The sequence below is a fragment of the Chelonoidis abingdonii genome, chromosome 5 (genome assembly GCF_003597395.2).
Source record: "Chelonoidis abingdonii isolate Lonesome George chromosome 5, CheloAbing_2.0, whole genome shotgun sequence".
NCBI classification, from domain to species: Eukaryota; Metazoa; Chordata; order Testudines; family Testudinidae; genus Chelonoidis; species Chelonoidis abingdonii.
Genome location: NC_133773.1, coordinates 11,162,637 through 11,185,676, shown reverse-complemented (window position 1 = coordinate 11,185,676; position 23,040 = coordinate 11,162,637). Strand labels below are relative to the sequence as shown.

The 23,040-nt window shown below is 41.6% G+C and overlaps 1 protein-coding gene across 2 annotated transcripts; it reads left to right on the top strand.

Moving 5' to 3' along the window:
- Positions 1-741: 741 nt before the first annotated feature.
- Positions 742-22,565, top strand: SARAF (store-operated calcium entry associated regulatory factor). Of its 2 annotated transcripts, XM_032782981.2 has the most exons (6): positions 742-996; positions 5,287-5,462; positions 6,827-7,232; positions 12,404-12,512; positions 17,037-17,161; positions 19,329-22,565. In XM_032782981.2, exons 1-6 carry the CDS (start codon positions 912-914, stop codon positions 19,352-19,354), a joined length of 927 nt encoding a protein of 308 aa, XP_032638872.2. In that variant the 5' UTR covers positions 742-911; the 3' UTR covers positions 19,355-22,565. The 2 variants fall into 2 exon arrangements, with proteins under 2 accessions (XP_032638872.2, XP_074922166.1); XM_075066065.1 differs by lacking the exons at positions 17,037-17,161; positions 19,329-22,565 and adding an exon at positions 15,051-15,257 and having other exon boundaries at positions 877-996.
- Positions 22,566-23,040: the final 475 nt, after the last annotated feature.

The window sequence follows — 23,040 nt, the reverse complement described above, 5'->3', positions numbered from 1 at the left end:
CAGCCCCACCAGCACCCAACGTCACTCTTTCCTAATGAAACAACCTGAGGACACAAAATCGCTTCCAGACACCCTTAACTCTGGCTGCACTGGTCTGCAGCTCCAGCGCTGTGGCAGGGCAGAGGCCCAGCCTGGGTGGCACTCACATTGGGTGGTGCTGAACAGCGAGGGAATATGGGAAACAGCTGCAGTACAGAAATAACATGTGCACCTATTAGACATTGCTGCGGCTATGAGTCTTTCACAGAGGTCACAGAAGTCATGAATTCCATGACTTTCTCGGACTGCTACGACTTTTGCAATGGCTGGTGTGGTTGACCCCAGGGCGCGAGAGGCCAGCTGCACCAGCCTCTACTTGTGCTGCCCCGGAGCAGCGGTCCAGGAACAGCAGTGATGATGCCCTGGGCTGCCCCACCCTACCCAGATCAGCAGTGCCGGGGCCCCAGGCCACCTCCCTACCCCAGCAACATCTGCAGGCCCCGGATCATCCCCCCAGAGCAGCAGCGTCTGCTGGAGTCCTGCCCCACCCTCCGTAAGCACCTCAGTTTTAGTCAGGGGTACATAGGACACATCATGGACAGGTCAGGGCCCTGACTTTCTGTTTATTGCTGTGACCTGTCCATGACTTTTACTAAAAATACCCCTGACTAAATCTAACCCTAGACATCTCCCAGCCAACCCCTCTTGTTGGCTCAGACACTCCTCGCCTCCCACTGGCTCTGCAGGACAGGGGGCGGGACCAAGACGGGGGGCGGAGCGAGGCCGGAACGCAACAGGGATGCGCGAGCGAGCGCCGCTCAACAATCACCAGCCAATCAGAGGGCGCGGCTTGCAGGCGCGTGCGCAATAACGGTAGCTGTCGGCGCCGGGTGACAGCGAGCTGTAGTAGCCGGAGGTGCCCTGTAATCGTCATGGCGGCTGGCGGGCGGGTCCTGCTCGTGTCTCTGCTGCTGCTCCTGAGCGGGCCGGGGCTTGCGCGGGGCTGGGACCAGCCGGGTAAGGGCTCGACCCCTCCGCGGGGGGGCGCGGGAGCCGGGCTGCGCCGGCCTCTCAGCGCCCCGAGCGGGTGTGAGCGCCCCGAGCCCGCCCGCGGGCCTCACGACCGCACGAGCCGGTGTTAACGTGCGAGGGGGAAGGGCGCACGGGCTTGGCACCGTTGCGCTAACTCGGCCTCCCAGTCGGCGCTGCGCATGCGCACGCCCCGCACGGTACCGGAGCTGGCCGAAGCGCGTGCTCAGTATAGGGACAAACAGTCTCCTGGCAGGCTCCGCTCCCGCGTGCTCCCCTTATACTTCTCAGTAAACAAGTGATGGCACCGCCAGCTACGGGCCCTAGCTGTAAGGACTGGGAGACGGGGCACCCTTAGTTCCAGTCTTAACCCAGGCGAGCTTTGCAACCTCCTGTCCCAACAAGGCCTTTCCTCTCCTCTTCCCTGTTGGTCCCCAGGTTTTCCATAAGATAACAGGGGGGGGGGCAGGTTTATGTTTGCTTCTTTTAAGATACTTTCTTTTTGTCTTATTTAAAACCATCTTCGGTCACCCCCGTCTAGGGTGACCAGATGTCCCGATTTTATAGGGACAGTCCTGATTTGGGATTTTTCTTGTATAGGTTCCTATTACCCCCCCCCTCCCGGGTGACCAGATGTCCCAATAAAATTGGGACTATCCTGATTTTTAGGTGTTTGTCCCACATCTTGATTAATGTTTTGTCAGGACACAATTTGTCCTGATATTTCGCACTCCTGTTTTTTGTTTTGTTCTGCCAGTGGGACTCTGCTTTTTTTTCTTTCTTCCCCCTCCCGCCCCCACCCCTCCAGCAGGACTCCAGAACTCCCTTTGTTGGTGTGTTTTTTTTCCTCTCTCTCTGCTGGTGGGACTCTGTTTGTTTTCTTTCTATCCCCTCCCCTCCCCCCGGGACTCTGGGACTCCCTTATATTTTTCTCTCTCTCTCTCTCTCTGCCTGCCAGGGGGACTCTGGCTTTTTTTTTTTTTTTTGCTCTGCTGGCGGGACTCCCTCCCCCCCCATTTGTCCCATTATTTTCTTCATCCCATTTGGGCACCCTGCCCACCCTGTTCTGATTTTTCACACTTTCCATCTGGTCACCCAACGCCTTATCGGTCCAGGCCTTCTTTTTATAAACTTCCCCTCACCCAGCAGTTCTCAGCCTGTGGCCCGCAGGCCACTTGCAGCCCAGTCAGCACAGAGCCACAGCCCCAGGGCCATACAGGTAGTATTGGATGTTGGTAAATAGGTTGAGAACCACTGCCCTAATCTCATTAAACAGAATCCTGGGCTAGATGGACCATTGGACTGACTCAATATGGTTGTTCTTGTGGTATGTGTTATTTAGGGTCTGTCTTCAAGTCTCTGACAGAATTTTACTGTTTTGCATGTTTTCATTTTTTGTCCCCCTGAAAAAGTATGATTGTGAGGGTTTGTTTGCTTGTTTGACCTGCATGGCTCATGTATTGCGGTAAATGTCTAGAAAGTGTAAGATTATTGACAATCCTCATAAGTATGCTTAGTTGTCATGACACAGCAGGCATTTAATTTTTGAGTCTTTTAATGAGCATTCTTGACTTGGGGATTGTTCCAATAGCATTGTTATGTCACTGATGTATAAATAGAAAAAGGCTAGGCTGAAATTAAACCCTGTTTTACTCACCTTTCTTTCTTGAAGTCTTCAGTTTGTATATTGCTGTCTTGAATTTGATGGACTGATACATAGATTGACTAATGTCATAGGTTTCTCCTCCACTTCCATTTTGTACTAATTTTAGGTTGTCATGAGTGCCAGTCAAAAGCTTTTTATGGAGTCTTTGAAGTAGAGAAATTTATTTATTTTTAACAAATTTTTTCATGAGCATCTATATGGTAGATACACAGTCAGGGATTTGGTTGTCAGAGAAACTATTGTATTGCTACTAAAGGTTCTTGCATAAGGGGGAGGGATAGCTCAGTGGTTTGAGTACTGGCCTGCGAAACCCAGGGTAGTGAGCTCAATCCTTGAGGGGGCCATTTGGGAATTGATCCTGCTTTGAGCAGGGGGTTGGACTAGATGATCTTCAACCTAATAATCTATGATTCTATGAAGTCTATGTTATTGGTGAGATGCTAGCTGGTCTGTGACTTACACAGTAACATCTCTTTGAAAGGAGTAGAACAGAGCTGGGTCCTATTGGTAGGGTCTGTCGGTGTCAGACTTTCAGCCACAATCACATTGTTGCTGGGAGTCCCAAGTGGTTTTTAAAGTGCTCAGAGTGGATAAAAATCAGTGATTTAAAAAAAAAATTGTATTTTTTTATTTAAATAGATTTTTTTATTCAAAAAGCATTTAATCAAAAAATCCAATCTAAAGATAGTTTTAACTAAGATACATTTTAGCTCAGATATCTCATCATGGAATAGGGATTATAAATTCTAATTTTATAGTATAAAAACATAAGAACGGCCGTACTGGGTCAGACCAAAGGTCCATCTAGCCCATTACCTGTTAGGTTCACTCCCTCTGGGGCACCTGGCATTGGCCAGGTGCCCCAGAGAGAGTGAACCTAACAGGTAATGATCAAGTGATCTCTCTCCTGCCATCCATCTCCACCCTCTGACAAACAGAGTCAAGGGACACCATTACGTATCCATCCTGGCTAATAGCCATTAATGGACTTAACCTCCATGAATTTATCCAGTTCTCTTTTAAACGCTGTTATAGTCCTAGCCTTCACAACCTTCTCAGGTAAGGAGTTCCACAAGTTGATTGTGCGCTGTGTGAAGAACTTCCTTTTATTTGTTTTAAACCTGCTGCCTATTAATTTCATTTGTCAGAGGGGTAGCCGTGTTAGTCTGGATCTGTGAAAGCAGCAGAGAATCCTGTGGCACCTTATAGACTAACAGAGGTTTTGGAGCGTGAGCTTTCGTGGGTGAATACCCACTTTGGTGACCCCTAGTTCTTGTATTATGAGACAATATACTGTATATACTCATTCATAAGCTGAATATTTTTGGTAAAAAAGTGACATATCAAAGGGGGAGGTTGGCTTATAAACAGTTCTACACCAAAATTTGGTGATTTTAAACTCTATGGAATCATTGAATTGGATATCTAATACATAGTCATTTTCTTTACCTGGAGCGTCAGCAGGCATGGAGCCCTTCAGCTCCCTGTGGCAGCCAATGGGAGCTGCGGGAATGGCAAACTGCGGCCACAGGGAGCTGAGGGGCTCCATACCTGCAGACCCTCCAGGTAAACAAAACATCCCAACCTGCCAGCGGCTTACCCTGATGGGCTGGGAGCCAAATTTTTCCAACCCCTGAAATATAGGGTCAGCTTATGAAAGGATCATATAGTTTTTGCTATTTTTACTTATCCATCCTGGGGGGTCGGCTTATAAACAAACAGGGTAATGAACAAGTATATACGGTATTCATTTAATGTTTAAGAAAAGTTTTTGTAAATGAGTTCCAATAGTTCATGGATTAGGGACCCAATCTTACGGGGTTCCAGGGTCTTCTGTTTAGATTGTTTAGGTTAATCTTTCTATCTCCCCAATGAGACTCCGTGCTCAGTCTAAAAGATGCCAGCAGAGATGTTTAGTTTTGCAGTTCTCAAACTGTGGATTTGTCTCCAGAGATAACATGCTTGTTAACAGCAAAAATGTTTTTAAATAAATACATAAATAAATAATATATAGAGGTGAGAAATAACTGACCTCAACCCTATTGTCCCTCTGCAAATTGTGTACACAGAATCAATCCCTGACTCTCTCTTTAAAAGTGCAAAGTTTCAAAAAGTTCAATGAATTAGAAGATTTTTGGGGGCAGAATAGATCTGGACAAGGAGAAGAAGTCTGGAGGTAAATGTGAGAAGGGAGGGACAGGCAGTAGAAACAAAAGTGAAACTGTTTGAGCAGCATATTCCAGAAGTCTTGAGGTCTTTCTGAGTGTAGCCTTAATTGATTTGAAATCTGCCATACCATTCTCTCACTAAAAGGGAAAACCTATAATGGCAGTAGGCCGTAAAAGAGACCCAGTTTGGGAATATTTTAATGAAGTTCCCCTACCTGTGAAGAATATGTATTACAGTTGTAACAACCAACAGGAGTGCACTTTTATGTAGAAATCCATGATTAAATTGAGTCTTCCTGACTAGTGATTAAAATCAAATCCTGGTGCTCCCTGTTCTGAAAGCACCTTGGCAGGCTGCTTGTGTTAACTGTTACATTTACTCTTGTTCTGAAACAAATTCTTCATGGATGCTAGTTCTGTTAATTTGTGTACTTCCTGTTTCAGGGAGAGTTTTGTTGCGGGAGATCCAAGCTCTCACGTTCTACAGAGATCAATATACTACTTCTCGGCGGACATCTCCAATTCCCCAGTTACAATGTACTGGAGGCACAGCTGGATGTGTGTATGTTCCCATGGTTGTTCAGTGTCATAACAAAGGCTGGGATGGCTTTGATATACAGGTAGATTCACTTAAAAGTGCATGTAAATGAAATGCTAAATATTAAATAAGAATCTCTTTGCATGGACTGAATGAACTGTTCAGCAACCATAAACTGAAAAGAATCACAAGAACATTTCTAAATGGTAGTGCAGATTATTCCTTTAAAGATTGTTTAAAAGCATAGTTTTAAAGGGACATTGTCTGTTAGTTTACATCCCAAACTTAGATTTTGTTTAAAAGAACACTATCCAGTCAAATTTGAGCCAAATGTTAGGTTTCTTCAAATACACTTCCTGAAATCAGACCAATACAAAAGTCTCCATAGTAACCATACCTTTCTTTAGTGTGCAAATAAGGTCTCGTCTACATGAGAAAGTTGCGGCAGTTTAACTTAATTATTTTTAAACCGGGTTAGTTAAAGCAGTGCACGACCATACTTGGATACCCTTATTTTGGCTTTGTTGAAACAGATTGCCAATCAATTTATGCTAAAACAGAAACAAAGCATTCTGTAACCAAACACAGAGGTTTGTACCATCTTAGCTAAACTGATTTTTAAAACCAATTTAAGTTAAACTGATGCAAATCTTTCAAGCAAAAATGTGGTTTAATATTTTATCCAATAGTCAAAAGTTTAGGTAATAGCAAAATAGATTTCTGAGGAAGAAAAGCTGAAATGGGAGTCTTAGCAATCGAAACAGTGAAAGATCTTGGTATAACTTTGTAAATTCAGTCGAATTGTTTCTTCAGGAATTACCTATTTAAATCTTGCTAAAGCTATGCGTGCCCTATGGCTAAAGCCATTTTTTTGTTTGAGATAGGTACATCTTTAAGAGTTGCATTTATGACTCTCTTTACAGAATGGTTTCTTTACATCATTGTTTCTGATCCTGCAATTTAATCTGTGTGGGCAACCCTTCTGTCTCACTGATGTCAATGGTGCTCCACCTGGATACAACAGCCTGTTAACATGGATCAGATTGCAGGATTGGAACCTTGATTAGTATTTCATTGTAACTACCACACATCTTGTGGGGGATGCTTATTAAAACGTTTTAAAGGCTATTGTTGTTGTTTTTCTTACATGATACTCTGCAGTATTCTTTAAAGATGAATGCTTAGAAAAACCTGATTTGTGAACTACTGAAACATTGTCTTTTAAAGTTACAGTTGCTTTACTTTTTGAATGTTCAGGTTCTTTAAGTCAAAGGTTTGTGAATCTTGATAGCTAACTTTTAAAATACAGATGTCCAGACGCTTTCTTAATTACTGTTTTTAAATTGTTATTGCTATATTTCACTACATATATAGGAAAACAAACAAAGAGCTACTCTCACCCACCAGGAAATGGTTACTACTTTGAATTTTGTTTACTAATTCCAGTGGGAGTGTAAGGCAGACTTGGAGAACTCCTATCGCTTTGGAAGAATCGAAGTGAGCTGTGAAGGCTACGATTATCCAGATGACCTTTACATCTTAAGGGGATCTTGTGGTTTGCAGTATGGATTAGAGTTAACTGAGGAAGGCCAAAGACAAGCGAACAACTTTGGTGGAAGCTTTGGCTCCAGCTATTACCAATCAAGTAAAGTGAATTCTCAGGATTCCTCTAACTCTGTTGCTGGAGTGATAGTTGTAATGGTACTTCTGCTCCTTGCTTACGGATGTTACAAGCTATTCCTCAGTAATCAGCTGCCTCAACAGGATTTCTCTAATGGTGATGGACACGCTAGGACATCTTGGCAGAATACTCAGACACCACCTCCTCCTGGTTTTAAATCCAGCTTCACAGGTCTGGTTCTAAGCTTGTTGTAGTGTTAGAAATAAAAAGCAATGAGATATTGGTCTGGCTGCAGCAAATGTGGATGGGAATTGTTTTGTTTCTTAAACTATATCTTCCTGCATTGCTGAGTGTGAATGTCAGTTATGGAGCTCACAGTCATGAGTTCATTACTAAAGTTGCAACTAGCTTTGCACCATACTCTTTGGAGGAGACTTTCAAAGGCACAAATGGCCAACTCCTACTGACCCTCAAAGAGTTGGATGCCTGGCTGCCCTTTGTCTTTGAAACTCTCCCCATTATTTTTGGCAAACTTAACTTTTTTCAAAACCATCCTTTTAGCATGAAACTTCATATTTATTTGGTCTGGGGGGTTGGTCGGTCACAACTTGAAAGGAGTCAAACATTTTGAGTACAATTATTTTTGTGGTATGCCATTGTGCTAGGTGCTATATAAACAGAAAAAACACAGTCCAGTGCCCCAAAGTTTATAAACTTAAATATAAGGAAAGAGACAGCAGATGGATACAGACAGATCCACAGAGGTCCACAAGGAAACAATGAGATAAGGTTGGTCAGCATGATAGGCAGTGGTCTCAGCATGCCAGCAGCCCAGCCATGATTGTCAAGTTTTTTGTAGGCTTCATGGCAAAGGGGAGTTTTGAGGAGGGAGTTGACGGTGGATAATGCGGTACAGTAGAACCTCAGAGTTATGAACACCAGAGTTACAAACTGACCAGTCAACCACACACCTCCTTTGAAACTGGAAGTACACAGTCAAGCAGCAGCAGAGACCTAAAAAAAAGCAAATACAGTAGTATGTTAAATGTAAGCTACTTTTTTAAAAAAAGGGAAAGAAGCATTTTTTTCTTCATCGTAAAGTTTCAAAGCTGTATTAAGTCAATGTTCAGTTGTAAACTTCTGAAAGAACAACCATAATGTTTTGTTCAGAGTTACGAACAACCTCCATTCCTGAGGTGCTAATAGCTTAGAGGTTGTACTATAGTTGTGCAGATGTTTACAGGGAGTGCCTCCCAAGTATGTGGGGCAGCACAGGAGAAAGCATGAAGGTGCTTGTTTGAAAATGTAAGTAGTGGGCAATGGAGGCTGGCATCATTGGCTAATCAGAAGTGGGGGTCAACATTTTAATACTGACTGAGAGGTAGGGTAGGGATAAATCATGTGGAACCTTGAAAATTTAATGCTGTGAAATAGTGTGGTGGTGAGTGCTTTTATATGTATGTTAATGGGACTTGTGCTCTTAAATTCCATAAATGCTTTTGAAAAATCTGTTCCCATTCGCTTATTGTGGAATTTCTAAACCACGTGTCTGTGCCATGTGCCCATTAATGACCCTGGTGAGTTCCTACGGAACAGCAATGGGTATTGTTATCATTATTATGTGTTAGTATTATGAATCACCTACAAAACTCAGCCGTGGACCAGGACCCTACTGTGCTAGGGTGTTGTCAAGCGCAGAGCAAAAAGTCATTTTCTTCTTCCATCCTATTCCTTATCATCCAAATTTAGCCAAGGTCCCCGTCCTTGCCAGAGCCAACAGATTTTAGACATGCTAGGAAATTTTCCGTTTGTAAAATTTTTCTTTAGCTCTTATCTCAGATACCTTATTGATTTCCCTCAGACTACTATGGCATAAAGTGCATGAGACATTTCTGGCAGATGGTTTAGATTGGGCGAGTTCAGGGGGAGTTTGGAATGCCATCTCTGATCACTTTTTTTTATTTTTTATTTTTAGTAATTATGAATATGTTTATCTCTGGAGTTAGTTTAGAGTGCAGTTCTATTCTAAAATGTGACTGTAAATGACATTGTGAAATTCCACATTGCCTCTGACTCCAGGTTAAAAGGCTTCTGCTTACAATTAAAAAATCTGGCTTTTTCTAACTGATAATTCTGCAAGTTCAACCAGACATTTAAGTCAAGCTGCGTTTTCCCTGACTCATGCATCACCAGTAATGAAGATTTTGCAGTCTGATCTTAGTTAACAGTTCTGTTAATACACACTTAAGACAGAACTACCAGGAGATAAATGTGGTAGTGTTGTTTTAATCACTAGATTGAGCACATACTAGTCAACATACTTATTTACTCAAAATGGCAGCAAATTTGTTGAGTGAGAAGACTGGGAGGCAGTGTGGTCTAATGTATAAGGTACTGAGTGAGGTTCTGTTCCCAGCTTTGCCAATTACTTGCTGTGTGATCTTGGATGAGTATACTTGCCTGTATAAGCTCTTTGGTACAGGGACTGTCTCTTAATGTGTTAGAATCATAGAATATCAGGGTTGGAAGGGACCTCAAGAGATATCTAGTCCAACCCCCTGCTCAAAGCAGGACCATTTCCCAACTAAATCATCCCAGCCAGGCCTTTGTCAAGCCTGACCTTAAAAACCTCTGAGAAAGGAGATTCCACCACAGTGCGCTCACCACCCTCAGTGAGAGACTGTTTCCTAATATCCAACCTAAAGCCCCCACTGCGAAGTTGAAGACCATTACTATGCGTCTGTCATCTGCCCGAACGGAGAAACATCAGATTCCATCCTCTTGTGAACCCCCTTTCAGGTAGTTGATAAGCAGGCTAAAAATCTCCCCCTCAATATACTCTCTTCTGGGACTTAACCTAACAATCCTCAGTATCACCATTCAGCTCTCTCCGTTCTGAGTAGATCCCATTTGTTATACTTACCACCACCTAACATTTTTGTCAAGCCTGCTACGCAGACTGAGCTTATCTGTAATGCCAAGTGTTTTTTTCCAATCATTCCTTATCATTGTAGTGTTGGGCACAAAGAGAGCTAGAAGTACAGCGAAGTTACTCTAACGCATGAAGCCACCTAATTCAATAATAGAGCGGAACGTGATCACAGTTCCGTCAGTTCTGACCCTTCGAGCATGTTGCCTCACGGACACTTTATAGCAGACCAAAATGCCGTTAGAATCCTTCTTTGTAGCTAACAAGTCAACAGAGCGTTGTTTGACAAAAATTAAGACCTTGCAGATTAAGCTTCCAATCCAGTGCTACGTCCACTGTAACCCCTAGGTCGTTTCTGCAGAATCTTGCTTCTAGCATTCGGTCCTATGTCGTGACAGTGAAATGGATTCTTCCGTCCTAAGAGCAGGACTCTGCACTTGCCTTGTGACTTCATGGAGTGTTCTTTTGGCACAGCTAATTACTGATTTGTCTAGGTCCCTCTGTATTTCACTAATCACTACCACTCCTAGTTTATCTAGCTCAGCCCCCAGTTGTGTCATCGCGAATGCTTGAGGGTGCAGTCCACGATCACACTTAGATCATATTAAAGATGTTACGAACACAAGCCCAGGACCAACTTCTGGGCACTCGTTTGAAACCGGTGCCAGCTAGACATGGAGCTTTTAATCACTACCTCTTGAGCCGCAACAATCTAGTCAGCTTTCTATCCATCTTACAGTCCAATCATTCAGTCCATACTTCTTTAACTTGCAGCCAAGAATACTGTCGAGAACTGTATCAAAAGCTTTGCTAAAGTCAAGGAATAACACATCCACGCCCCTCAGCCACAGCAGTTATTCATCTAGAAGGCAATTAGGTTAGTTAGCCATGACTGCCTTCTTGGTGAATCCACGCTGATGTGTTCTGATCACTCCTCTCTAAGTGCTTCAGAATTGATCTCTTGAGGACCTGCTCATGATTTTTCCAGGGACCAAGGAGGCTGACTGGCCTGTAGTTCCAGATCCCCTTCCTTTTTTAAGATGGGCACTACATTAGCCTTTTCTAGTCTCTGGACCTCCCGATTTCTGGTTCTATATATGAAATGGCTCTGCAATCAACATCCCCAACCTCTTAGTACCCTTGATCAGCGCACCGGCCCCATGGACTTGTGCTTGTCCAGTTTTTTCTAAATAGTCCGAACCACTTCTTTCCCACAGAGGGCTGGTCACTTCTCTCTATACGGTGCGCCCCCAGTGCAGCAGTCTGGAGCTGACCCTGTTTGTGAAGACAGAGCCAAAAAATCATTGAGTACATTAGCTTTTCCCACATCCTCGGTCCTAGGTTGCCTCCTCAATTCAGTAGGGGCCAGACTTCCTTGACTTTCTTCTTGTTGCTAACATACCTCTGAAGAACCCTCTTGTTATTGCTAATCTCCTGTTATTCTTAACATCTCTTGCTAGCTGCAGCTCCAAGTGTGATTTGGCCTTCCTGATTTTGCTCCAGCATGCCTGAGCAATATTTTTATACGCCTCCCTGTTCTTGTGCAATGTCTAGTAACAAAGACACTGTTGGATGGAGCCACTAAGCCAGGGGTAGGCAACCTATGGCATGTGTACCAAAGGCAGTACGCGAGCTGATTTTCAGCAGCACTCCCACTGTGGGTCCTGGCCACTAATCTGGGGGGCTCTGCATTTTAATTTAATTTTAAATGAAGCTTCTTAAACATTTAAAAAGCCTTATTTACTTTATATAGAACAATAGTTTAGTTATATATTATAGACTTACAGAAAGAGACCTTCTAAAAATGTTAACATGTATTACTGGCATGCAGAACCTTAAATTAGAGTGAATAAATGAAGACTTGGCACATTACTTCTGAAAGGTTGCTGACCCCAGCACTAAACATTACTGTAATACAAACAGAAGGTGCCATTTTATAGAATATCAGGGTTGGAAGGGACCTCAGGAGTCCAACCCCCTGCCCAAAGCACAACCACTCCCCAGACCTATTTTTGTCCCAGATCCCTAAACGGTCCCCTCAAGGATTGAACTGATAACCCTGGGTTTAGCAGGCCAATGCTCAAACCACTAAGGTATCCCCCCCAAAGGAAATGTTAAAGAAGGTCCTGGGGAGACACCATCTGAAGGAGTAGGAAGATATCACAGGGGGAAAGGTCCCTCCATCTGAGGAGGGACTTGAACCCAGGACCCTCTGATTAAAAGTCAGATGCTCTACCAAGGTTCAATTTTTTAATGTAGTCACTTTCCAGAACAGAACTGCTCCCTGAAGCTTTTCAAATGGGGATTGATCTATTGAAGGATTGAAGTCATTTGGAGTCAGTCTCACAGTTCTTCTTTGTTAAAATAATTCTTTAATATGACATATTTAACTCTGAGGATGGTTAACTGCCACTGACTCATATTTGATAGCTTTTTTTTGTTTTTTTTCCCCCCATTTGCAATTTGAATTAAGGAGCTTATGGTTTTGGTGGCAGTTCCAGTTCTGAGGCCAATTTAGGACGAGGGTTTTGGACTGGACTCGGAACAGGAGGCCTGCTAGGATACTTGGCTGGTAGTCAGAGGTAAGCACTACACTCCCTCTCTCCCTCTCTGTTCCTAGTAGTCTTTACCTGGCTATAAAATATTCACATTGCTTCTGGATTTGAGCCTGCAGGATCCTGCATCATCCAAACTGCGAAGTCCTGCCACAGTAGCAATTCCCAGGTGGAAGCTGCAGCTTCAGCAAATGGGGCATTTTAAAAGGGTTCTATGAGACTGGGTTTTTTTGGTTAAGACACCTACCATTGTAGCTTGTTTAAATGAATTGAAAATTTAAAAAATTATGTAAAAAAGCTGTGTGGAATGTCTCCAGTGATATAGCTAATTGTTAATTAAATGGGCTGTTGATTCATTGCCGTTAACTCACGCGATTAACTCAAAAAAATTAATCACAGTTTTAATTGCACTAATGATAGAATACCAATTGAAATTTATTAAATATTTTTGTTTTTCTACATTTTCAAATATATTGATTTAAATTACAATACAAAGTGTATAGTGCTCACTTTATATTATTGATTAAATATTTGCACTATAAAAATTATAAACAAGGTGAATTGAAAAATACTATTTCATTTAAGTACTGTAATGTGATCTCTTTATCGTGAAAGTGCAATTTACAAATGTAGATTTATTTTTTTTTTGTTACATAATGGCAATAAAAAAAAAAGTAAAATTTTGAGCCTACACATCCACTCAGTCCTACTTCTTGTTCAGCCAATCACTCAGACAAACAAGTTTGTTTACATTTACTGGAGATAATGCTGCCTGCTTATTTACAATCTCAACTGAAAGTGAGAACAGGCATTCGCATGGCACTTTTATAGCCAGCATGGCAACATATTTACATGCCAGATATGCTAAACTTTTGTATGCCCCTTCATGCTTTGGTCACCATTCCGAAGGAAATGCTTCCATGCTGATGACGCTTTTTTAAAAAAAAAAATGCGTTAATTAAATTTGTGTCTGAACTCCTTGGGGGGATAATTGTCTCTTCAGCTCTGTTTTACCTACATTCTGCCATATATTTCATGTTGTAGCAGTTTCGGATGATAACCAAGTACATGTTTGTTTTAAGAACACTTTCACAGCAGATTTGACAAAATGCAAAGAAGATACCAATGTTAATTTTCTAAAGATAGCTACAGCACTTGACCCAAGGTTTAAGAATCTGAAGTGCCTTCCAAAATCGGGGTGGGATAAGGTTTAGACCAGAGGTTCTCAAACTGTGGTCCGCGAGTTCCATTCAGGTGGTCCGCAGATAGTTCCCTCTAAGGTGCGCACCTGGGCAGCCACACACAAGAGAATGAAGGGCCACCCACCTAATTAGTGGAGCCACGCAGGTGTGGCTCCACTAATTAGGTGCCTGGACCCTGGAGAAGATGCATATGTAAGGTGAGGTGGTGGCCTTGGGGGAAATAGGGGGTAGGTGGGAGGGAGCAAGGGAGTGAGAAGAGGGGGGGAATTTGGGACATGCAGGGCTGTGGCTGCCAGAGAAAGAGGTGACTTTCCCCAGCTCCAGGGCTGAGGCTGCTGGGGAGAGATTCCCCTCCTTCCCAGCCTGAGCTTGGGGGCTGCTGCAGCAGAGGAGAGGGCACATTAGAAAGGCAAGACTACTGATATTAAAATATTAGTGTGCTTTGATTTGTAGAACAAAAAAAACTTTATTAGGTTTTTTTTTTATACAGTGCTTTTATCCAAAGTGCTTTACAGTAGTTAGCTAATGGTACAAACAACATTTGGAAAGCTCATTAAGTGGTCCGCCGAGACCCTCAGCAATTTTCAAGTGGTCCACACAAAAAAATGTTTGAGAACCACTGGTGTAGAGCATGCTTTCAGAAGTCGTAAAAGAGCAATACTCTGATGCAGAAACTATAGAATCAACCTTCTGCTGGTGGCATCTGACTCAGATGATGAAAATGAACATGCGTCTGTCTGCACTGCTTTGGATAGTGATTGAGCAGAAACCATCATCAGCATGGACATATGTCCTCTGGAACGGTGGTAAAAGCATGAAGGAACATGAATCTTTAGCGCATCTGGCACGTAAATATCTTGTGATGCCAGCTACAACAGTGCCTGGCACATGCCTGTTGTCGCTTTCAGGAGACATCACGAACAGGAAGCGGGCAACATTATCTCCTGCAAATGTAAACAAAGTTGTTTGTCTAAGTGATTGGCTGAACAAGAAATAGGACTGAGTGGACATATAGGCTCTAAAGTTTTACGTTGTATTATTTTTTAATGCAGTTATTTTTTGTACATAATTCTGCATTTGTAAGTTCAACTTTCATGATCAAGAGATTGCACTACAGTATTTGTATTAGGTGAATTGAAAAATACTATTGGTTTTGTTTTTTACAGTGCAAATATGTGCAATAAAAATAAAGTATTGAAATCAATATATATGAAAATGTAAAAAGCATCCAAAATATATTTAAATAAATGGTATTATATTATTGTTTAACAGCGCAATTAATTGCATGATTAATTGTGAATTTTTTTAATCACATGACAGCCCTATAAATTAGCCTTTGTTTTTAATTTTATCTCCCCTAAAGTCACTTTGGGCTGGTTCCTGCTCTGCTGTGACATCCAGAATGCACCATTCTGTGACATTATAGGGAGCCAGATTCCAGTACATGGACTAGTCTCCCCACCTCGTATCCCATGAATGAAAATCCAAGTGGCATGTTACTTAAATATTACTTTGTACAAAGTAATAGGCAAAAAATGTGTTACAATAATAAAGTAATTTAAATATCTGAGCCCTCAGCTACCATTCACCTTTGAAATGTTTATTTAAAAATCAAAAAAATTTATAAACTCTTCCAAACAGCCTAGTAGGAGTAGCAACAGTTGCCATTTTAGTGGGATTTTATAGCTCTTCTGGGACTCTGCAGAGCACAAACTGATCTTGCACAGGAGGGTTTTGTTATCAAGTGACTGGGCTACCTGCAGATATGCCAGCTCACCTTTTATTGGGCTGTGTGTATTTAAGGAACAAAAGATGGGATACTAACTGATAAAAGCTTTATGACTCTAATACAAAACATGCTGGAATGCACTGAAGTTTCAGTCTACTTTGAAAAGTGTCAGAGGGGTAGCCATGTTAGTCTGGATCTGTAAAAGCAGCAGAGAATCCTGTGGCACCTTATAGACTAACAGATGTTTTGGAGCGTGAGCTTTTGTGGGTGAATACGCAGGTGTCCTGCATCTGACGAAGTGGGTATTCACCCACGAAAGCTCACGCTCCAAAACGTCTGTTAGTCTATAAGGTGCCACAGGATTCTCTGCTGCTTCTACTTTGAAAAGTGATTGGGAGGGAGCTGGAGGAGACAAACTCTGCAGAAAAAACAGTTTGGGATCAGAGACCAATTCTGATGTACAAGCAGCAATAGAATCCAACTGACACTCTTAGCTCTGAAGGGCTAACAGAAGTAAAAGCAGCAAAGCTGGCAGATATGACTGAATACACACACTGTGCAGATTTCTTCAGTAGGAGGAAACAGAAATGTTTACAGTGTCACTCTTTAGAGGAGAGTGGCTTGTTGAAGTAAATGAAGTCACCCCCATTAGGGCTCCTAGGATGTTTCAAATATCTGGATTTTTTAAGCTTTAAACTGGTCTAAACACCACAAAATTTGTATATAGAAAATATGTGCTTGTTGACTTCAGTCGGAGCTCTTGGGTGCTCAGAATGCCTGAAACTCGAGTCACTTATTTAGTGGTCTAAATAAGTATTTAACAGCCTAACTTTAGCTTCCTTTCTTAGAACAGATTTTAAGCCAACATTTTCAAACTTGTGACAGCACATGCCACAAGGATACCAATGTTACCAAGTACCATAGTAGCTTTGTTCCGTAAAAAAACTCTTCTTTCCCCATGTTCTGACAAGAATACGAAGAAATTATGATTCAAACTTAGTGTGAAGGAGTAGATTTTGGATTTTCAAAAAGTAGAAATCTCCTGCCTGTAGAAGTTAAGAATAAACTGAAGTGAGATGAGTCAAAGATCATGAATTTTACTCAGTGTCTCTAGTCACACCTGTATTGCAGTTGCTCATATCTTCTCTAGTAAAATGTCCTAGAGATATTTTAAAGCACTTTTTTTTTTTTTTTTTACATTACATGAATGTAGTAGAAGAACAAAGGAATTGCCAGACTGTATAAAAAAAAATCTAGTGCAGTTTCTGTCAATACTCGGCATCAGATTCTTCTTCGGAAGGTGCAAGAAACCTCCTAATCACTAGGAATTAGAGACTGGTTAAATCCTGAAGCATGAGGTTTAATATCTCTTCCAAAAGTTATTAGCATTAAGTAGGATAGCTCTGAAAAACCTTGTTGTTGATGTATATGTCTAATTCCTCTTTGCATCTTGCTAATTTTTAGGCCGAAAAATAAGTAAAATATGAGCAATTGCATTTTTCTACTCTCTTCTGCCTTTTTAAAAGAGATGCTTCACTCTGGGTGTTAATACCTTCTTAAACAGTGACCTTTCTTTAAAAACAAAAACAAACCAACTTAAATGCATGTTTCTTTTGTCAGGGCACAACCGCATTCCTCATACTTTCCTTATGCCAATCCATACGCTGGTCCTACCACTCCTCCTCCAGGCAGAAATTCAAGTGGCTTTACGGGGCCTCATCCCTCAGGGACAAGAACTGCTTCTGGTAAGGCAAAGACTGTTTTATTTTCCTGTGGCTTTTTAAGAGATTTTGGGGCTGATCCAAAGCACATTGAAATGAATGAACAGATTCCCATGGATTTTAGTGGGCTTTGGATCCACTCCTCCTGGGCAAAATAAAACCTAACATCTTGCTGGGTAGCTGTTCTCCATAAAGTTCCTTGAATGTGTGTGAACTTCCTACTGCAGATAGCTTATTTCCCAAAGTATTATTGATTAAATAACACAAATAACCAAAATGCCAAATTAGAGAGACAAGGCGGGAGAGGTAATATCTTTTCCTGGGACTGATACAGCTACAAGTAAACTGTATGCATGAAATGCCAGATTACCTTCCAAGACTGCTGCCTTCAGCTCTGTAATGACCATATTCAGGAATTCAAAATTTGTACATAGAATTATAGAAATGCTGGGCTGGAAGGGACCTCAAGAGGTCTCTGACAGGTATTTGTCCAGCCTGTTCCTAAAAACCTCCAATGACTGAGATTCTACAACCTCCCTTGGAAGCCTATTTCAGTGCTTAACTATCCTTATTGTCAGACATGGAGTACAATTAATCCCCATCATCTTTATAACAGGCTATTACATATATCAAGGGTAGGCAACTTATGGCACGTGTGCCAAAGGCAGCACACGAGCTGATTTTCAGTGGCACTCACACTGCCTGAGTCCTGGCCACCAGTCCAGGGAGCTCTGCATTTTAATTTAATTTTAAATGAAGCTGCTTAAACGTTTTAAAGGCTTTATTTACTTTATATACAACAATAGTTTAGTTATATATTATAGACTTATAGAAAGAGACTTTCTAAAAACATTAAAATGTATTACTGGCACATGAAACCTTTAAAATAGCGTGAATAAATGAAGACTCGGCACACCACTTCTGAAAGGTTGCCGACCCCGGACATATATGAAGGCTGTTACCGTGTGCCCCCCATCAGCCTTCTCTAGACTGTGGTAGTTGACTTGATTAAATGTAATAAATTTAACATAAAAAAAACTCTCCTTAGAAGATCATTAGGATTTAATTGCACCACTGTGCAATCCTTGCTCTGCCCCTTGTGCATCTGCATTGTGGTATAGTCTTCAATTACATGAACGTTTACTACTAATTTTTCTCAGTCACTGTGGAAGTTGCTGAGTGAATGAAACTGCTGAACTATATTTTTATCCTTGGTGTTCAGTGTGTGGTTCCCATCCTTATTCACAATACCTCCATTAAACCTCCATATTGTATGAGATAAAGGGACACAGGGCTGTCTGGTGGTCTGGATTGGCACACGGAGATTTTTCCTTTTTAGTGCCCCATCCACCCTACATTTTCAATAGTCAAGAGCTTGTTATAACACTATTGCAGGTTGTAGCATAGACAGAAACTTAGAAGTATTTCTTAACCAGACTAAAACTTCAGACTATCGAACTAAGCTACGATTCCATCTTCGCTACAAATTGAAACCAGGCTGTAACCAGGTCTCTCTTAACTCTTTTCTCATGTAAATAGGTTTTGTCATTCCAGATCATCACCTTTTCTTCTTTGTTTCCATGGAGGCAGTAAAGTTGCTTTAGGTGCAATGAGTTCGTCTTTCTCTTGCTCCTGCTTGAGTAGTGGCAGCTTATGGCAAGTGCCATAGCTGTGTTCTAAGATATTGCTCGTTCATTAATATGGGGCCAAGGGTTGATTATTAATGAACATTTATATTATAGTAGCAACCAAAGACTGTCATCAGGATTGAGGACCCGTTCTACTTATCCTCACATAGCATTCAAAAAAATTCCTGGTCTGGAGGGTTTGCAATCTAAATGACACATGTGGAGCTTCTCTGTAGGCTTTCAGTGAACATCATGTTCCCTGCACTAGGCCCGTCCTTAATAGTCTGCAGACTTCATTAGTCTGTTAGGGAGTTCTCCTCTCTTCTATTTGTGTGTGTTTTAGTAAACTCTTTTGTCAGAAATCAGACAGTCCAAGTCGTCGCCTAGAAATCTTTCCCAGGCCAGTTCAGTGTTACGCTCTGTCACACTAATCCTGTGGCTACCTTTAACACAACTCCGTTATCAGTGTGTACAAGTGTAAAGGAGAGGGGAACCAAATGGAAAGCTGGTGGCTGGGCTGAAGCTGTTAATGTTTTTGTAATGATTGTCTTTTTCCTTTGCAGGTTTTGGAGGCACAAAAAGGAGATGATGTTCTTAGTTTCCTGGCATGGTTGCAGTTAAATACACTCTTCCTCCCTGCATTTTAGCGTCGTCTTTTTAAAATATGGAACTTCAGTTTTAAAAACTATTGAAATCCTTCTCCAGAGGACTTAGAGGCTGGGTGTTGAGTTAGTTTGTTTATAAGATGTTGTTATAGATGTTATGCTTTGGATATTTGTTTTGAAAAGAAAATGGAGATAAGATCAGTGAGCAGATACTGCTCTTGGTGGGGAAGAACAGTTTTTTTGATGTGTTCAGGTTAGTCTGTATGACTGTGTGGAGAGGAATGAATGAATGAATGAATAAATATAGGCAATGAGTTTTTCATAGCCCTAACAGAGAGGTTGGATACTACCATCTTGTTTAGAGGTTTAGCAGGTATCAAAACATACCCTATTTTCCTATAATAAAAACAAAGTTCTCCAAGTTTACAAAGGGATATCTTACCAATCTTTACTATTTTAGCGATCTGGCAATGGTACCTGTCCCAGTCTTCCAAAATAACTAGCTTACCATGCCCTGGGAGCCAGTTCTTTTCAACCAGGGTTTCTCAGTCTTTGTGCTCCAGCATCTGCAAGCCAGTGGGGATACAGGGACACTAGCAAACTTGGTAATAAAACACTCAAGCCCAGCTTCCCAAAAGATATTATTGAAATCAATGGAAGAGAAAGGAGCCTAAATATCTTTGAGGATCCGGACCTCAGTACAGAATGAAGCCTGGCATGTAAGGAATTGTTCAGCTCAGTGCTGTTTTCTGAAGATCCAGTTGGTCTTTTTCACTTATAGAATTGATGTGTGTTACAGTAACAGTGAATTCAGTTAATCATATATGCAGGCATTGTCCATAATTGTAGGAGTGCAAAAAAAGAATAGAGTTCTGATGTTCAGGACTTTTTCTGCCTTTGTCCCACATGTAATGGGGATCTTGGCATCAACATTGAGGCCTGAAGGTTGTATATTTGAAGACTTCCTTGCTTTATCATTCATCCTTGAAATGACATGACTTTTATGTGCATTATTAGGTATTTAGTTTTTTAAATATATATCCGCTGGGTGACTTAGCCTAGATAAGAAGCAACTGGCCATTGCCTTTAATTCCAAATCTCGTCAGAGCAGATTGATGTGTTAAGTGCTTATGGCCACATTTGTTTTATCTATAGTAGGGCTCCAGATGTTTCAATCACGGGTGTTAGCTATGGTGGAAAGCTCTTACCAGAAAAATCCTTAGTGCAGACACAGCTTGTGCCTCAGCCACCATCCTTCCTTTAGGGAGAAGTGGCCAGGACTCAATTGGTTGGGAGTGATCACTGTAATTTGACAAAGAGCATTGCTGCCCCTACTCAAAAACTAAAATGTCTTCCTCCAGAGCACAGCAGACCTCGAGACTGAGCCCAGAATGTGAATCCAGGTCTCCTAGGATATGTCTACATTGCATCTTGGAGGCATGGTTCCTAACACAGGTAGACAGCATGAGCTGAGTTAGTGAGGGTCTAGCACACTAAAAATAGCAGTGTAGATATTGCAGTGCAGGTGGTAGCTCAGGCTACCTGCCCAAGCTCAGATCCAGGGGTCAGGTGGGCTTGGACTAGGGCAACCAGCCAATGCTCTAACAGCCACACTGATATTTTTAGTGCACCAGCTTGAGTGCTGAAATCACACCTTCAAGCTGCAGTTTAGGCATACCCCTACAGGGCTGTGTCTGAGCCAGCTCTGCCGATTTTGTTTTTAAAAATGTTGTAGCCTTTTTCAGTAACATGGACTCTGTGGCCCTTTGGCATTGCTTTCTGATGTTGTTTTGGAACCACCAGTGATGGGCTCTGTGGGAGCTTCCCCTACCTTCTTCACATCATGATCTAGGAAGGGAAGAGGAGCTGCTTTAAAAAGCAAAGAAACAGGATCCTCTAAGGACCACTAGAGGTATGAAGAGAATAATATGACACTGAGGCCAGGTATGCACTAGAAACTCTTGATGGTATAGTAATGGCAGTTTGAGTGGTAATTTTTTTAGCAACATTTCAGTACCAGCAAAAGTCCTAATGTAAACCTGGCCTCAATGCTAGTAGGCGCAAAAAGAAAAATATAACCACAACTATTATTAAGCACAAATGCAATTGTTTAAGACTATTTTGCCTGAGTTTGGGGCTTGTTTCATGCAAGAAGACTACATTTATAAGAATCCTGTTAACCAAGAAACTATTAAGAATGAGGAACTGACACTAAAAATAGTCCGCAAAAAGAACAGGAGTACTTGTGGCACCTTAGAGACCAACAAATTTATTTCAGCATAAGCTTTCGTGGGCTGCAGTTCACTTCTTCAGATGCATAGAATAGAACACACAGGAGATATTTATACATACAGAGAACATGAAAAGGTGGAAGTATGGAACACTTAGTCCCAAATTTGTAGAAATTTTCTACTTCACCATCTGAGAGATCTGGATCTGCTTTCTGCTGGACTAGTGGGGACCAAGACTACTGCAGGAACACCACATTCAGGCCTTGGCTTGCTCATTACTGATCCTGACAGCCAAAGAAGGAACACTGTTTTAAAAAAAAACAAAAAAAAAAAACCTCTTAACTGTCTATGTGTGAGACAGTCACCCTTATACAGCCAGAAAGACAGTAACTGATCTGGGACGGTGGGCACGTCCAGGATGGGAGTTTTGCTGTTTAGAGCTGCCCGAGGACCACATGGTTGTTCGGGAGAGGAATTGAGCAGGTTCATTTTCGCTCTCAATTTAGAGAACAGAATAAACAGGGAGAGAGCATTAGTCTTACTGTTGGCTTGCTAGAATGCGCGTGTAACTATCTTAGCTCTTATAGTAAATGGTAGCAAGGGTTGATAGCTTTTTTTGGTGGGGTTTTTGGTTTTGTTGGCCAAGTAGAGGAACGTAGCGTATTTTTACTTAGCCATCTTGATATTTTTTAGCTATGTATCATGCCATTTAATTTGTAATTTATTTTCTCATTGAAATTTAATGTATGATTTAGCTTTTTTAGCACTTTGTTTCCTTGCTGTGCAAGATAAATATCCATTATCATAGAACTGTCTGGATGGAGTTTGAATTCTGTGCTTGGCTTAGAAATACATAATTGTGTATATTACATGCTTCATATAATGCTTTGCTTTGTATTTTGAATATTATTATGTATTTGTTCTGATGGGTAACCTTGATGACATTGATATTTCTACAGCCCTACCAACCTATCCATTGATTTATTTTTATTAAAGCAACAAAGGGCAAGGCAAAAGCAAACAATTCATGGGGGGAGGTACTGTTTCAAACCCCAGGAAGTACACTGTATCTAAAGCCTAGATGACTCTTCTCGTTACCATGTTTTTACAGTATACCATGATGCTATTTTACAGCGCACTGTAATACCACTGCACCTTTGGAGTGACGGTTGCATCTCATCATTGGCTTCCTAATCAGCATTATTAGCCTGCACATCCATCTGCAAGGCTGGTATATGCCATCTTTTGTTTTAAAGGGGGGAATTATTAGAGGATTTATTATTGTCAGTCTTGCAAACAAAATCTAGCAAAACAATCTAATTCCAATGTAAGAAAATATAAGAACAACCATTCTGGGTCAGCCCAAAAGTGCATCTCGCCCAGTATCTTGTCTTCTGACAGTGGTCAGTGCCAGGTGCCCCAGAGAAAATGAACAGAGC

Excerpts from the sequence above, each read along its gene's own strand:
- SARAF (XM_032782981.2), top strand. The coding sequence starts at position 912 with ATGGCGGCTGGCGGGCGGGTCCTGCTCGTGTCTCTGCTGCTGCTCCTG. Across the intron at positions 5,463-6,826 it reads GGGATGGCTTTGATATACAG|TGGGAGTGTAAGGCAGACTT; the intron begins GTAGATTCACTT and ends TACTAATTCCAG. Across the intron at positions 12,513-17,036 it reads TACTTGGCTGGTAGTCAGAG|GGCACAACCGCATTCCTCAT; the intron begins GTAAGCACTACA and ends TTCTTTTGTCAG.